General features: G+C 42.8%; 1 protein-coding gene across 1 annotated transcript; it reads right to left on the bottom strand.

Annotated features, from left to right (window-relative positions):
• NMD3 (NMD3 ribosome export adaptor) lies at positions 1-9,504 on the bottom strand. Its single transcript, XM_086618397.1, has 15 exons — positions 9,461-9,504; positions 9,170-9,304; positions 8,661-8,757; positions 6,385-6,465; positions 5,881-6,009; positions 5,249-5,339; positions 5,008-5,086; positions 4,608-4,704; positions 4,215-4,332; positions 3,452-3,597; positions 2,653-2,765; positions 2,169-2,241; positions 1,555-1,661; positions 655-725; positions 1-203 (listed from the first exon to the last, which is right to left on the bottom strand). The coding sequence occupies exons 1-15, from the start codon at positions 9,502-9,504 to the stop codon at positions 70-72; spliced, it is 1,515 nt and encodes a 504-aa protein (XP_086474523.1). The 3' UTR covers positions 1-69.
• Positions 9,505-14,593: the final 5,089 nt, after the last annotated feature.

Genomic DNA, 14,593 nt, shown 5'->3' with positions numbered 1-14,593 from the left:
GTTTACTTATGTTTCAGGTACTTTTTCCCCACCAAGGGAACATTCATTGCATTGACCAATGCACTATTCTTATTCTGTCATCATATTTGCTCCTTCCCCACCAGTGGCATCCTGGGAAATATGGAGATCCTCTAGCATTTCAGCCAGACTGATTCGTGGAGCACCATCATCATCTGTGTCACTCTCCACTGGAACATCTGCATCTAAAAACACAATAGAAAAAAAACCCAAACAAAACAACAACCAGCTAAGCAAAGAAAACAAACCCAAACTCCCCTGAACAACCCCAAGGAAGGGGAAAAAAAACACAAAACCCCACAACAACCAACAAACCACAAAACCAACCAACCAACAAATCCCTCCTAAAAACCGATAATCCCATGGCAATTGCCCTCGTGGAAGATGTTGAATTATGTATCAAATCCTTCACCCAGAGAGAGAAATGTATTTTCTCCCTCTCATGTCAAAGGCAAGAAAACAAAAATCATCAACATCCATTCCACACATGTGAAATACACTGAATACCTGAAGTGATGATGTTACAGCATTTCCCTAGGCATGAGCAGTTCAAAGAATCTGACTTCAGTAAAAACATTTTCATTCAAATAAGTCATGATCTAGTTACATGCAATTAAATGGTTAAAAAGGCCTTACTTCTGTAAATGTTGACATTCTTCCTGATGGCTTCATCTTCTTCCAGATCTTCAAGGAAGTCCTGGTATTGTCTGTAAAAGATGTTTAATGTATTTACTCACTTTTCCTCTGGATTTATGCAAACTTATAAACCAAAATACAATCAAAGAAACAAAGCACCAAGGAAGGACTGCAATCCACAGTCCTTCAGACACACCTTCTGATAGCATTCCCACATTTCCAATGCATTCTTTCTGCTTTTATCATCACCTCTTAGTTCCCAAAGAATTTGTTTAATTTGCCTGTCTGCATTTAACTCTAATTGCCTCATTTTTTTCTACTCAGTTGAACATTATTTAGAATCTGCTGTTGCTGTCTCAGCTTTGTCACTGAACAAACCAGTGACAAGCATGTTTTCAGAGAAGCATCTGTTTAGCTAAACAGACACCAACTGAAAGCTACAGACACAACGCTTCCGATATTACTCACTTGTCTCATGACTTCAGCTTTTCTTGGAAAAAAAACATAACAGTTTTTATATTTTGCAACAGTAAACCTGAAAAACCTGCAGTGTTATCTTTAAGATTTCAGGATTTAGTGTGTTTCCACAGCCCCAGCCCGTTGTCCTCAGTATCCACGCTCCCTGAAAACTTAGCAGTCGTGATAGGATAAACGACAGCGAGGTGTATATGCTTAAAGCACTTTCTGCTCTAGGGAAGGGGGAAAAATACAGAGAGAAACTGCTCTTCAGTGGACACTGGTATCAGTACGTCCTATGAGCCAGCATCAGGCTCAAACAGAACCAGCAGCATTTGCAGCTGGTTGCAACTTGCAGCATTTGCATTTGAGAAATGTTGTTTCTAGATTTGGCACAGTATCCGAGGTAGGAGGGACTGAAAAGCTTCATGGCAGATACCGAACCTTTCATCATCTGTATCCACGTCTTCTCTGTCCCTTTCCAGCCCTTTCAGCTTCCAGTTTCTGCGACGCTGGCGTTTGGTACGGTCGTAGCTCTTCTTTATTAACACCTACAGTGAAAACCAGCAAGTACTGACACATACACACACCTTCAATACCACTGATGACACTCTTTCAAAACCCAAAACAATGCCCAAGTCTAGACTTGGGCAAATGTAAAATCAGCTGAACAAATGGTAGAGTCAGCCTGGCACGCAGAAGTTTTATACAGAATTTATACAGCCTTTGTCAGTTCAAAAGTTTCCAAACAGTTTGCATTATGAAGAGGCATACACACACTGGAGTTGTAAAACAGTTTTCACCACACAGTGCACGATAATTTGAATGAAAACAACTAAGAGTAAGGTAGGTTAAAGCAAATGTATTATTTAACCATCACACAAAAATTCAAGTAGTGAGAAAACAATTTTCAAAATTAGATGCTATTCAAGTTTCAATATTAATATCCCCTCTTCCTTTGGCACTACAGAACTAGAGAGTACTCATTATAAAATCATATTCCCTAATACCCCTGGGCAATGCAAAGAACTTTGCACAGAGAAAGAAAATGGCCTTACCACATCAGGAATATTGTGTGGGTTCATCTTATTGGCAAACTCGTCATTTAAGTTGCAGTTCGCCAAGTCGAATCTAAAACGAAAACAGGCATTTTATCCCTGCCTTTCTATGCAAATCTACAAAACTGAACTCAAATGTTTCAGATGTTTGTATTAAAGAGCAGCACGGTGTAAGTAACAGCCCCTAAGACATACGTTTCCAAATGAACTACAGAGCAAATTAAAAAAAAAACCACACATCAATCCACAGCTGTCCTAACTATTCCAAATTCTTTTCAGTAGCACTCCCCCACCTCCTGAACCCAAACAGCAATATCCACTGAGGTTCTGTTGGGCTCATAATTGAAATTATGAAATTATTTCTAAATTTCATTTAGAAATCAGAACAGTTCAAAGCTTCCTCGATAACACACAAGCCTGTGGAGAATCCAGAGAATTCGGTCATTAAATAATCATTTAATATAAACCAAGAAACAGAACAGACCCCAAGACAAGGTCGCCAGGATTCAGAATGTGCCCCAGGTGAGTGCAGCAGAAATACTGATGATCTGTATTCAACTCTGAGGTCTTCTGTACCCAGGCTTCAGCCAGCGTGTGCTTGAGGAATGAAAAATAAAACACTCTTGTAATCAAACGCAGCTTAACTTGCTGTGCTAATAGAACATTTGCACTGCTATGTTATTGTTTCAAATTACATTTGTAATTAAATTTGTATTTCTACATCAAGCATCCAATGTATTGCTTGCTGCTCCTCATTCCTCATCTTTATGTAAGTAAGGAAATGGATATGCCAACCACTTTTCACAAGAATTCCACTAAGGCTGTTTCTATAGCGAGACAGGTTTTTTAGTGTGGTTCTTTTTTTTTTTTTTCTTCATAGCTTTCAACTAAATACAGCTTTTGACTGAGAAGAAAATGTTTGGAACTGACTCGTTAATTCTGATTAAAAAGAAATGCTTCTATACTTCAACAAAACCAATTTAATAATTGAAGAGTTGTACAGTTAATATAAAATAATTTCAATAAAAATAGTAAAGAGTAGAGTTTAAACTCTTCAACAGAAAAGAATTTCTGGAAGTGGAATTCACGTAACGCCTGTGCAATTTCCAAACTAAAACACTGTCCACATCTTCCTGAGAAGGGCTTTTGCCAGTGGCAAGAGATAGAAAAGCATATATCTGACTTTGCAAGGTAGAATGATTCAAAACAGAAGTTCAGCTGAGTAGGGGAGGGAGAGGAGAGGAAGGCCCAAAACACCAAAAAAAGTAGAAAAGAACTCTTACCTTGTTTGATCTTGCCCCTGCACCTGCACCTTTTTTCTTTTCTTGAACCCTATTGATATCCATAATGATAAATTCCTCTAGTTGTTTGGGGTGGAATAAGCTATTGAAAGGGTGGCGCCAGTAAGTATTGCCATCAATTTCAGCAACTGGAAAAAAAACCCACCAGCATGGGCAATCAATCACAAGGGAGAGAATTTACAGCGAAGAAATTAAAAGGAGAAAGAAGCGTTCGCCGAAATTAAGGCAACTGCCCAACGCATTCTGTTCAAGTTTGCTATTGTAACACAAGTATTTAGGACATGACCCACATTGCAAACTCGTCCTACAAGAGCAGTTGATCTGTGACACATCACCTGTCTGAAGCACAGACCTTTTTATTCACAAGAATCATCTTCCTGGACATACCCTCATTAGAGGTATTTTGCTGGTAGAGTTTACCAGCAAATATCAATCAAAGCACTTCTGGTGCCAAAGTGGCTAGAATCATAACTCCACAGAAAAAACACAGGCCACCTAATTTTAGAGGAACATATCTGACAAATAAGTGTTTAACAGAGATTTAGGGCATCCACGGACTCAATACTGACCCTGCATATTCTGCCTAGGATGCTACAGAAATCAAGCTGAGAGAACTACGTCTTAGTTTGCTATTAAATTTCTACTCCAGTGATTGTACAGATGAATTCACAATGTTAAGGTCTACACACACAAGACTTCATGAAAACAAAAAAACCTAAAAATAATGCAAGAAGCCCTAACTTACTCTGCAGAGTGCTGGGATCGATGAGGTGGATGGTGCTCGTTACTCGAATGCACACACAGATCTGGCTCATGTTACCAAGACTCTGCGCCAGTTTTGGTGACAGACATACAACGTTGTCCTGTGTACAAACAGAAAATTTACACTCGTTATTTCCTTAATTTTTAATCAAGTCTTCAAGAAATCTGAAATAAGATTTTTAAATTCTGTATTTTCAGCTCTCCACGCACCATCACTCAGTAACTTCCTCAAGATTGCTGCTGTCTGGACTTCCCATGCTTCAGGGGGAGCAGACATCATCCATCCCCATACACACAATAAACCAGCTCTCCATCACCAAACCCAAACTCTACCCACTTCATACAATACCCTGAAGATTAAATGGAGAGAAGCTACCTTGCATATTGGGACAATTTCCACAGAGAAAGTGCTTTTGTAATTGTAGACATTACTGTGAATATCATGCGAGATCAAACGCTGGGATGATTTTGATCTATAAAACATAAAAATACAGCCTTCAGGCAGCAAGAAGACGTTACTTGAAACAGGAAATATCAGCACAAAGCACAGCAATGAAAGTATATAGCTAAGAATTATAAACACAAAAACCAAGGAAATAGTGAAATTCGTGAGGATCAGTTTTACAATGGCTAAGTGGAAAACATGGGGCTTCTGTAGAAGGGATTTTGTCTGGTTTAGCTAGAATACAGGTTTCTTACACTTCCACTTAAAATATTCTTAAAGACATTTCCCAAAATCTCTGGAGTATTCCAGGCAATAAAGGTAGATGATGTACCTAGATGGAACTGTACACTGAAGAAAGTCTACCATCTTCTGGGCCTGTTGCTTTGAAGAATAATAAAAATCCAGGCCATCTGAAAGAAAAGAACACTTGATGAACACATCTATTTCAAGTACCATAGGTTTTTTTTTCAAATACAATCCATAAGCAGCAGCTTGCTTATCCTATCTGTACATAGCACTCTTCCAATATAGAGCAGTCTTCTGCCTCAAGACTAACAAGCCACCTCACTCACCATGGATTTCTTTGATGCGAAGTGTATTTTGATGAAGCCTGTGTTTTAAAATCAGCTGCTCCAAATAGTAGAAAGTCTTCTTGTGCAGAGTCTAAAGCCAAATGAAGATAAAATTATCATGGTTATTTAAGAACTGTCTAGTACAAATGTAGAAATCTCTGAAGAACCAATGTTTATATGAAGAGATCATCTAGAGAAGGAACAGTCCAAAGTCTATTACAAGTAACCAAGAAGATTTCAGATGCACTCTATTTTTATCAAATTATTTAAAGCTTCTGTTTCTCATTTTTGCGTAACTGGTTGCTAAAAATACCATTTTCTTAAACGAAGATTTAAATACTTATGCACAATCTGTCCCACTGTTTCTAACATTGCCTTAAAATACAGAAGGATATTTAGTAATTCACACAAGATCCTCCTGCCAGTCATCATTTAAAATGAATATGCTAATAACACTGAGAGAAAGTTTTTCTAAACTAAGATCAGTAAGAAAAAAAAACAAACCAACATGAACACAAGACGTATTACTTTGGCAGTGTGGCAAGTGTGAGTATATCTTTTTCTGAGAAAAATAAAAAAATCATCTGAAGATTGTTCTGCCATGAGCAAAGGAAAATTCAGTTTGCCTCTACCTTTTGTCTGACTTGCACTACAGCCTTCCAGAAATCCTTCGCTTCAATCCTATGACAGTCTTCGCACATTTGAGACTGAACTATATATTCCACCACAAATACTTGCTGGAGGACTGCTCCATTTATCACCTGCAAAACAAAAGTTTAAAGGCTTTCCTCGTTAGTCCTGTCCAGACAGAAAGCTAGTTTACCACAGCATTCTGAAATAACTTCCATATTATACTATGATACTATGTGACAGTTTTATTTGAGTTACAAACACTGGTACCATTTTCCCAACTTTACAGGGACAACTGATAACCTTCTTCAGACTGTGATGAATGACACTTTAATGACAAAATGTTAAGCAGGAGGAAATCAACATTCTTTCAAGATAACCCAGTAAACATAAGCTGGATTTTACAAAAAATACACCACTTATCTAACATGTAATAATAACAAAAATCATATTGTTTGCCATAAAGCTTTCAAAATGCTACGCATGGAATATTACACTCCAATTACCTCTTTCTGAACAGTCAGTTTCAGTTTCAGCCTCTTGGAATGTGGCTCGGTCCAAATGAAGCCTGCATCAATCAGCCGCACCTGCCAGTGGGAAAGACCAGCTCAGCCACTGGCCACTGTCAGCAGCTGTACTGGTACGTGTGTTAAGCACAAGCAGCTCTAACTCCCAGAAAACACAAGCTGATGGTGTAGTTCAGAGCTCCTCTGCCAGGTGGGGAAGTGAATAACCTTAATTAAAAACCTACGTCTCAGTATAGCAAAGCCAATTAATGATGCTTAGAACAAAGTTGATCCTACCTAAAATAACGGCGAGGCAGCCTCCAACTGTCACACCAGAGTAACTGGTACACCATTTTACAGCGGCTCTGGGTGCCGTGTTGTCATGGTTTGATGTGGAGGGGGGGTGGTTCTGGTGGCAGGAGAGGGATTTTGCTCCCTGCGACCTCCCCGGTTTTGGATCCGGGTTAGGCTTAGTTCTGGCCACCGGATCAGACTGCCATCCCCCTCGGGGTTGAGCCAATAGGGCGCCTCTGCGAATTGCCCTATTTAAGTCAGGACAAGGGAACCGGAAAAGGTGCTTCGCCCAGGATCGAGCAGAGAAGGGAGGAGGGCACTGCCCCCGCTCCCTGGCTCCCGGCCGGGCGGCTGCCTGCGTCGGGCCGGCGCTGCCCACGGAGGATGGCGGCGGCGGAGCCAGCTGGGGAACTCGGGGGCACCCCACTCCCGGGGTGCCCACTGGGCTGAGTTCACCTGGAGAGGACTGAGATCTGAGAGAAACAGCTGCATCGACAGCAGGTCAGTGAGGATGGAGCGGGAGGAGGTGTGCCGGAGCCGAGTTTCCCCTGCGGCTGATGGTGAGATAGCAGGCTGCCCCCCTGCAACCAGGACGGCCTCGGTGGAGCAGCGACCCACTCGCAGCCCGTGGGGAGAAGATGCCTGAGCCCGAGGATGGTCGTGTTGGGGGCACGGCAAGGCAGAAAGGCATCTGGAGTCTTCGTGACGACCCACGCCGGAGCGAGTGGCTGCAGCTCCCTAAGTACCCGAGACTGTGGTATAGCCCACACCGGAGCAATCTGTGGGGAAGGATTGTTTCCAGTGGGCTGGACTCACGTTGGAGAAATTTGTGGATTTTTCCTCGTGGGTAGGGGATCCATTGGAGCAGGGGAAAAGGGTGTAAGGACTCCTTCTCCTTTAAGAAAGAAGCAGCAGTAACAGCACGGAATGAACTGACCTGCACTCCCCCAGTCCCTGCCCCCTGTGCTGCTGGGGGGAGGAGGTAGAGCCGGGAGGAAAAGGAAGGTGGGGGGGGGAAGATGTCGGTTTTAAGATCTGGTTTTGGTTTCTTTCTGTCCTCTCAAGTAATCGGTTTTTATTTCCCTTTGTCCTTCTAAGTAATCATTAATAAACTGTTTTGCTTTGAGAAAAGCGCTGCCTGTTTTGCCCAGGACCATGGTTGGTGGGTGCTCCCTCTGTTCTTGCCTCAACCCTCAGTCCTTTTGTTTTTTTTCCCTCTCCTCTCTACTTTATTGGAGAAGGAGAGACTGTGTGAGTTTTAGTTGCTGGATCAGCCTAAAACCACGACACGTGTAATGATGAATTTGGATAGTATGATGGTTTCCTCAGGACTTAAAAGCCAATTTAACCTCTACAACTAAGAACAGGCAAATCTATTGCAGCAAAAGATACTTGCTCAATAAGGCAATCGAATTCAAACCTTGATGACTCCAGTAACAACAATTTTTTTGGCTAAAACTCTACCTCAGATCTTTCCTCTAGTAAGGCTCTGAACCTAAAAGATACCTTATTCAACTTCAACATGTGAGTTTCTATTTAGTCAATGTATAGACCCCTGCAACCCTCTTTCCATCGTAAACCAGTGAGAACAACTACTGTATAAACAATTTTAAAAATACGTAAAAAGAAAACTGCAAAATTAATGTGCATTAAAAACATGTTAGCTCCCTGCAGTTAATTACGCTCGACTCCCACGGGTACAGTACCAACTGTGCAGCACATGGCATGCTTTGCAGTCACAGAATTGCCCTGCAATAGCCTCCTTGGCACGTCTGGAAATTTTTTGTTAGAGCCTGTCCTTACTGAGTGCTCCAAAATTCTAGTATAGAGTTATAGGAGATCAGATTGCAATTCCCAAATCGGCCCCACACAACTATGAACCGCTGCTCCGGCAGGATCGGACCCCGTGTAGGTCAGCAGGACTTCACTCCATGCCATACCAGGAGACACGCTATGGAATACCAACAGGATCAGCCACTCACCTTGCTCAGGGGAGCTTTGATTTTTTTGAGACACAAGGCAAGAAGCTCTCTCGATTCCAAGGCGCACTGAATCCAGGTTCCCGGAGGCTGCAGATACCTGGGATACAGGATGCCTTTTACAACACGCGAAGCTGCTTCAGCAAACTAAACCCCTCGGAAGCTGAGCACTTATTTACCGAGCTCTTATTTTTAAAAAAGTTAAAAGCTCTCACTTTTTAACTGCGCAGCTACAACTTTTCCCTCCCTAAGCACTAAATTCACACATTCCCAGCGCATTCCCACTTTTACCACCCTCCTTACCCATTTGCCCGCTTTTTTTCCCTGTCAAAGACCACAAACTCACTCATTTAAATCTTCCAGACCCTACATACCGACACCTTTCAACTTCCACAGGAAAAAGAATTACAGGAAGGTGCTGGAAAATCCTAAGAGACCCGACGAAAAGCCACCTCCGCGCGTCCCCGCCGAGGGCCCGCGGCCACGGGGAGGGGCGCGGCGCGGCTGCCCACCTTTCGCACTGCCGGCAGAAGTGGAGGGTGCCCTGCTTGGGGATGCCCGCCGTGATGTCCACCCGCGCCCGCAGGCAGCCCACGCACGTGTTGGCCGGGTTGGGCGCGATGGGGGCGCCGCACTGGCAGCAGAGGCTGGAACACAGGGAAGGGGAGAAGTCAAGACACGAGCGTTGGCTCTGGCAACCGAAGGCACGCGTGCTTCTTAGTTCGTTTATTTAAAAAGAAAAACCGCGGCGCAGGAGAGCCGTCCCCCGCCTCACCGCCCGCTCCCGCCCCGCCGCCCCTTACATGTTGCCCTGGGTGGGCGCCGCCGGCCCCGCCATGTACTCCATGGCCGCGGTGCCACACGCGGCCCCGCTTTCCGGGCGGGAGAGGAAGAGGAGGAGAGCGGCGCTCCCGCGAGAGGCGGGAACGGGGCGGTCGCGCTGGTGGCGGGCGGCGGGATGGCGGCTGCCGGGTCGCCTGACGAGCGCCGTCGATTCGTGAGGCCGCGAAACGCTCGTTTTTCCTCCCAAATCGCGGGATTTCAGCCACCCGCCTCCGCCCGCGCCGTCGTGGCGGCGGCCCGGTACGAGCGCGGCGGCGGCGGCGGCTTGTCGTGCTCGTCCCGCGGCCGGGACATTCGTGTCCCGGTTTATTTATCCGTGGGAATGTGCCGCATTCATTTGTTAGCCAGGAGTCTGGTCTGGCAGGTGTTGCGCATCCACAAATCCTGCGGGAATCGGTGCGAGCCACGAGGAGGCGGCCGCTGTCCACAGGAATTAATGCTTGAAGGTTGCGGCTGGTTTATCTTCGAGAAATAGTGCTTTGAAACTTTTTTTTTTTTTTTTACTTTTTCCACCTGTGTCGACTGTGGCTGAACATCTCCAAATACTTCTTTACGTGTATTTTAAAAGGAATTTCCAACTTTGGCGGAAAGAGTAAGAATAGGGATGTTAGGAACTAAATCTATATTACTTCCAGTATGGATTTTGAAAAGACTGTCATCTTCTAGTTTCAGAATTAACTGGCCACCTCTCGCATCTGCCGGCAACTTCCCATCGCTTTGTAGAAACGGGTAATACCAAAGTGCCTCAACTTCCCCCTTTTCTTAGTTTTCCTGTATCTAAGCAATGAGATCACGTTGTTTTTTTCCTGTGAATATAGTTTATATTCGGTAGATTGTGTGATGGTGCAGATGTTTGTAAATAAACAAACAGCTATTCCAGCTGGGCGTTCAGTTTTGATTTGAAATTATCAAGCACGAATAACTGAGAGTCCTCATCTCGTCACTAATTTATAAAGGATTAAATGGTGATATTTATTAGATGCCTTTAATTTACTGTTGGGATGTGAAACTACTCCCAGAACCCACTGGCACTTGTGAGTTTCCAAAGAGGATGCAGTTTCAATAGTAGAATAACAGGACATTATCTTGGCTGATGTAAATTTCCTACTGACTTCTCTTTCGTGATGGACAGTTCTTAGCAAAGCCTTGTTGGATTTTAAGAAAATCTATTTAAAGTTACATTTTACAGAAAAAAAAAAAAAAAAGCCTACAATTTTTAAGAGTTAAACTTCCTGGCGTTTTTCTCCCTGTACAAAAAAGACTTGATAAACTGGAGTGAGTTCAGCAGCAGCCACCAGGATGGTCGGGGCTGGAGCTTTTTCCCCGTGGGGGAGCACAGGGACTGGGGTTGGCTGAGCCTGGAGAAGAGGCGGCTTTAAGGAAACCTAAAAGCAGCCACCTAGACCGATGAGGAGGTCATGGAGGAGAAGGAGCCAGGCTCTTCCCAATGGAGCATGGTGGGTGGACAACAGGGAACAGGCATAAGCTGACACGAGAAAGATTCAGAGTGGTTTAAGGAAAAACATTTGCAGGAACTGGAGCAGGTTGTCTACAGAGTCCTGCAGTCTGTGTCCTTGGAAGGTGTCAAGCCTAAGCTGGTTAAAACGCTGAGGAACCTGCTCTGTCTTCGTGTTCGACCCTGCTTTGAGCAGGAGGTTGGACTGGAGACCTCCTGAGATCCCTTCCAGCCTGCATGATTCAAAACAATGAAGATCTATCTTTTCAAAAAGTTTAACTTAAAGCTTAAATAGCAAACATCCAAGCCTGGCACCAAGTTAACACCAAGTTTCTCCTCTGCTCCTTCCCTGAACATCTCCTTCTCTGAAGAATTGTTCCTTCTTCAGAAAGAGGCTTTGAGTTTCCCTGGGAGAGAACAGCAAAATAATAAATATCTTTCTTCCTGGGTCCATTGCTGATACAGTTTACCCACAAAGCTGAAAAAAACTTTACAGTGAGATTGTTGTTGACTACGTTGTTGTAATTTGTTATTTACGAGTTACATAATACTTTGGTTTAGAAGAAGGAGTCGATACAATCCGTTTGGGTTAGATGCCATTCGTGGTGTTCAATAACCAACCATTCCCTTTGGAAAAGAGGAACTGTCGTGATATTAAGGTATGTTTGTGGCTCAGCATTTGTTTTCTGCAGGTTTACAGTTAGGATGGAGAAAAGTAGAGCTGAATTGGATCCACACGTTGTGTGTGGTTCATTTAATACGGTAGTATCCCGATGGAAAGGAAGAGTTGTTTTGGTTGCGTTGGAGTTGCTTTGGGGACTGAAAATCACAGGCTGTCGAGCTGTCTGACTTGTTTTTTCTTCTTTGGCACATTTTTCTTTGATGGGCTGCTTGTGTTCACAGGCTGTTACTCACTTCTGCTCCTTTGAAATTAAGTTTTTTTGCAGACCTCTCTGGAGACTTACTATGGACCATATTATTATTATAAAAAAAAAAACCAAACAATGAAAAAGCAAAAAAGATAAAACCCAAGTGTTTTTTTGCACTCAAGGTTCATTTCTGTACTTTTCAGAACCCCTGCTTCACAGTGGGTGTTACATAGTTTTTACTTTCAAGCCCTGATGAATCACTCAATCTTTGATTTCTTTGATTTCTGAAATAATACACTTCCTGTAAATTCCAGAGTGTCACTTGGTGAGTCTCACATTGCAAGAGGGATGGGATTTATGGGAGCCAGATCTTCTGTGAAGTCACCATGAGGAGAATTTGATCCTAATAATACTTCAGATGTTTCCACTGCAGATTTATTTTCAACTGCAGTTTCCTCCACCTTCTTTTGGTGCCAATATACTAAAACCTACTTCTGCTCAAGGCACAGCCACCATCTACTGCCACTTAAAACTAGAGCTATGTTCTTTGTAGTCACCAGGGTACTTTGTATTGTCTCTGCAAGCTCTTGTTGCCCTGTGGCTTCCACCCATCCAAGCAAAATTTGTATGTTTTACACTGTCAAAGAATTGCTATAGTCTTAGCACCACTTCTGAAGGGTTTTACGTCTTTGTATACAGTAAAATAAATAAGATAAATAAAGATAAGAAAGATAAAAAAGATCTTTTTAAAGAAAAAAAAAGATCTTTTTTTTTTTTGTCTTTTTAAAGATAAAAAGCAGACCATAGAATTCCCTGAGAACTTTAGCAATGGTAAGTCTGGATTTCAGAACTTACTACGTGGACTTTGGCCATGTGATGTGGACTGAAAGATCTCATCATTTCCTAGTGAGGATGCAGTATTCGAAGAAAAGCCAGTGTTATTGTAGTTGTTGAGATGGATGATATTTCCTCTAAATTGGCATTTTTAGGAATGGGTTTATGGCAAGGCCTTGCCACAGGCTGGCACTAGCCAGAAATCTGATATCTTAGGAAGTGACTTATACTGCAAATCGTTTAAGAAAGGGTCAGATTTGCATAGATGTGAGTATTAATCCTGTAGGCTATTGATTTCCTTGGAGTGTGGCATCACCACATGCCTATGGTAATGCCAGGAGAAAAAATGGTGGATGTGGGTTTATTTTTCAGCCCTGTCAAGCTGCGTCAGCTTGATTTGTGGTGGTCCTGATCAGTCTTTGAAATTAATACGCTACATTTGGGAAGATGCCAGTGTATTTTTGCCATGGTGTGCAAGTTACTGTAAGTATAAATATAAAACTATAGTGTGGAAACAGGAAAATTGGGTTTGGGAGCGTGCAACTGTGGTCTGGTATAAATGACTGGGGGAACACAAAGCAGGAAATTAACTCTGCATGTGCCTAGTTGCTGTTTTAAACAGGCCAGAGAAAGATGGGGGGCTGGATTTCAAGGCAGTCTGGATGTGCTGCTGTACGTGTGCTCTTGGCTTCATTCTCGTTCATTCTCACTGAAACAGCCGTGCACTGCTTAATGGCAAATATGAGACAAGTGGCAATAACTGCTTACTTTTCTGGAAAAAAACCCTACAGGAGTTGTACTTCTAATGTGGGACGAGGCTTTTAGTGTTTTTTTCTTTCCCTGCAAATGTCTCTGGAGCTGTTATCGAAAGTGCAAGATGGTAACTCATCGGGACGTTTCAGTTTTCACAGCTCCATTTAATTTTCGCTTTTCACCCAGGAGCTGCAGGAGTTAGAAGACAGTGTGCAGGCACTGCCGTGAATTTAAAGGTGGCTTTGTAAATTCTGGCAGCTTGGGTGATAAAGCTGTCAGTTCTCCACCACCAGCTACTCTGGTGCTAATGATGGAGAGTGGAAAGGGTGAGGGTGAAATATGTTGTTCCCCGTTCTGTGACTGCTGCTGCCTAAAGCTGTATTGGCATTTCAGTGTATGACTGGTTGCATGGAATTAATTACTCCTTAGGATTCCCTAAGGTCAGAAGCATGGCAAGCAACGTGCCCAAGTTTTTATTTTACATTTTTAGTTTGCAGAATTTGGGGATGTAGAGTGATTGAAATGTTTTGTCCTTTTTTTTTTTTTTCCATTTGGAGAAAAATCAATACTGGGAAATCAATACTGAGTATGAAGAGCGTGTAGTTGATAATCCTATGCATCTCTGTCTGTGCAAAGATCACTCGTTCAAATGGAGAAGACACCATGTTATCGTGCCATCTGCCTGAATGCTGCAGTAGTCATGAAAGGGTGAGCAAAAGGCCCTGCTCCTGGGTGGCCTGGGTCCTACAAGCTTCTCTGCACTGTCCATCTTGTCTGTGCATGGGTCTATTCTGAAACATGTTGAGGTCCATTTAGTTCCTCCAAAGGCTGAGGCTGCGGACAAAGGTTGTACAGTGAGGTTTTAAGTAACTCAGTTTCTTCTAATTCCACGTACAGAATCAGAAAATACGAGTTAAAAGGTGAATAAAAAGCATCATATAGAAATATGGAACTTATTAATTGGCAGTGTCTACAATACACACATCTCGTTATAGAACTGTCTAATACACACATCTCGTTATAGAACTGTCTAATAATTAGAAAGTTGTATAATTAATTCAGTTATCAGTCTCTATACTTTATTACATCCTACGGTGAACCTTTTCACTCTTCTATTAATTTTATCACTATCAACAGCTGTAACAAGTTTTTTGTCATTTTACCCTGATTCATCTCTTCCA

Source organism: Tauraco erythrolophus, chromosome 11, assembly GCF_009769465.1.
Source record: "Tauraco erythrolophus isolate bTauEry1 chromosome 11, bTauEry1.pri, whole genome shotgun sequence".
Taxonomy (NCBI): domain Eukaryota; kingdom Metazoa; phylum Chordata; class Aves; order Musophagiformes; family Musophagidae; genus Tauraco; species Tauraco erythrolophus.
The sequence above is the reverse complement of the archived record's forward strand: the minus strand, read 5'-3'. Positions and strand labels throughout refer to the sequence as shown.

Bases quoted from the DNA above. Each gene is read 5' to 3' on its own strand.
- NMD3 (XM_086618397.1), bottom strand. From the start codon at position 9,504: ATGGAGTACATGGCGGGGCCGGCGGCGCCCACCCAGGGCAACAT. The intron at 3,598-4,214 runs GTAAGTTAGGGC...TTTTTTTTCCAG, and splicing joins CGATCCCAGCACTCTGCAGA to TTGCTGAAATTGATGGCAAT. The intron at 726-1,554 runs GTTCGGTATCTG...CATCTTTTACAG, and splicing joins GTGGATACAGATGATGAAAG to ACAATACCAGGACTTCCTTG.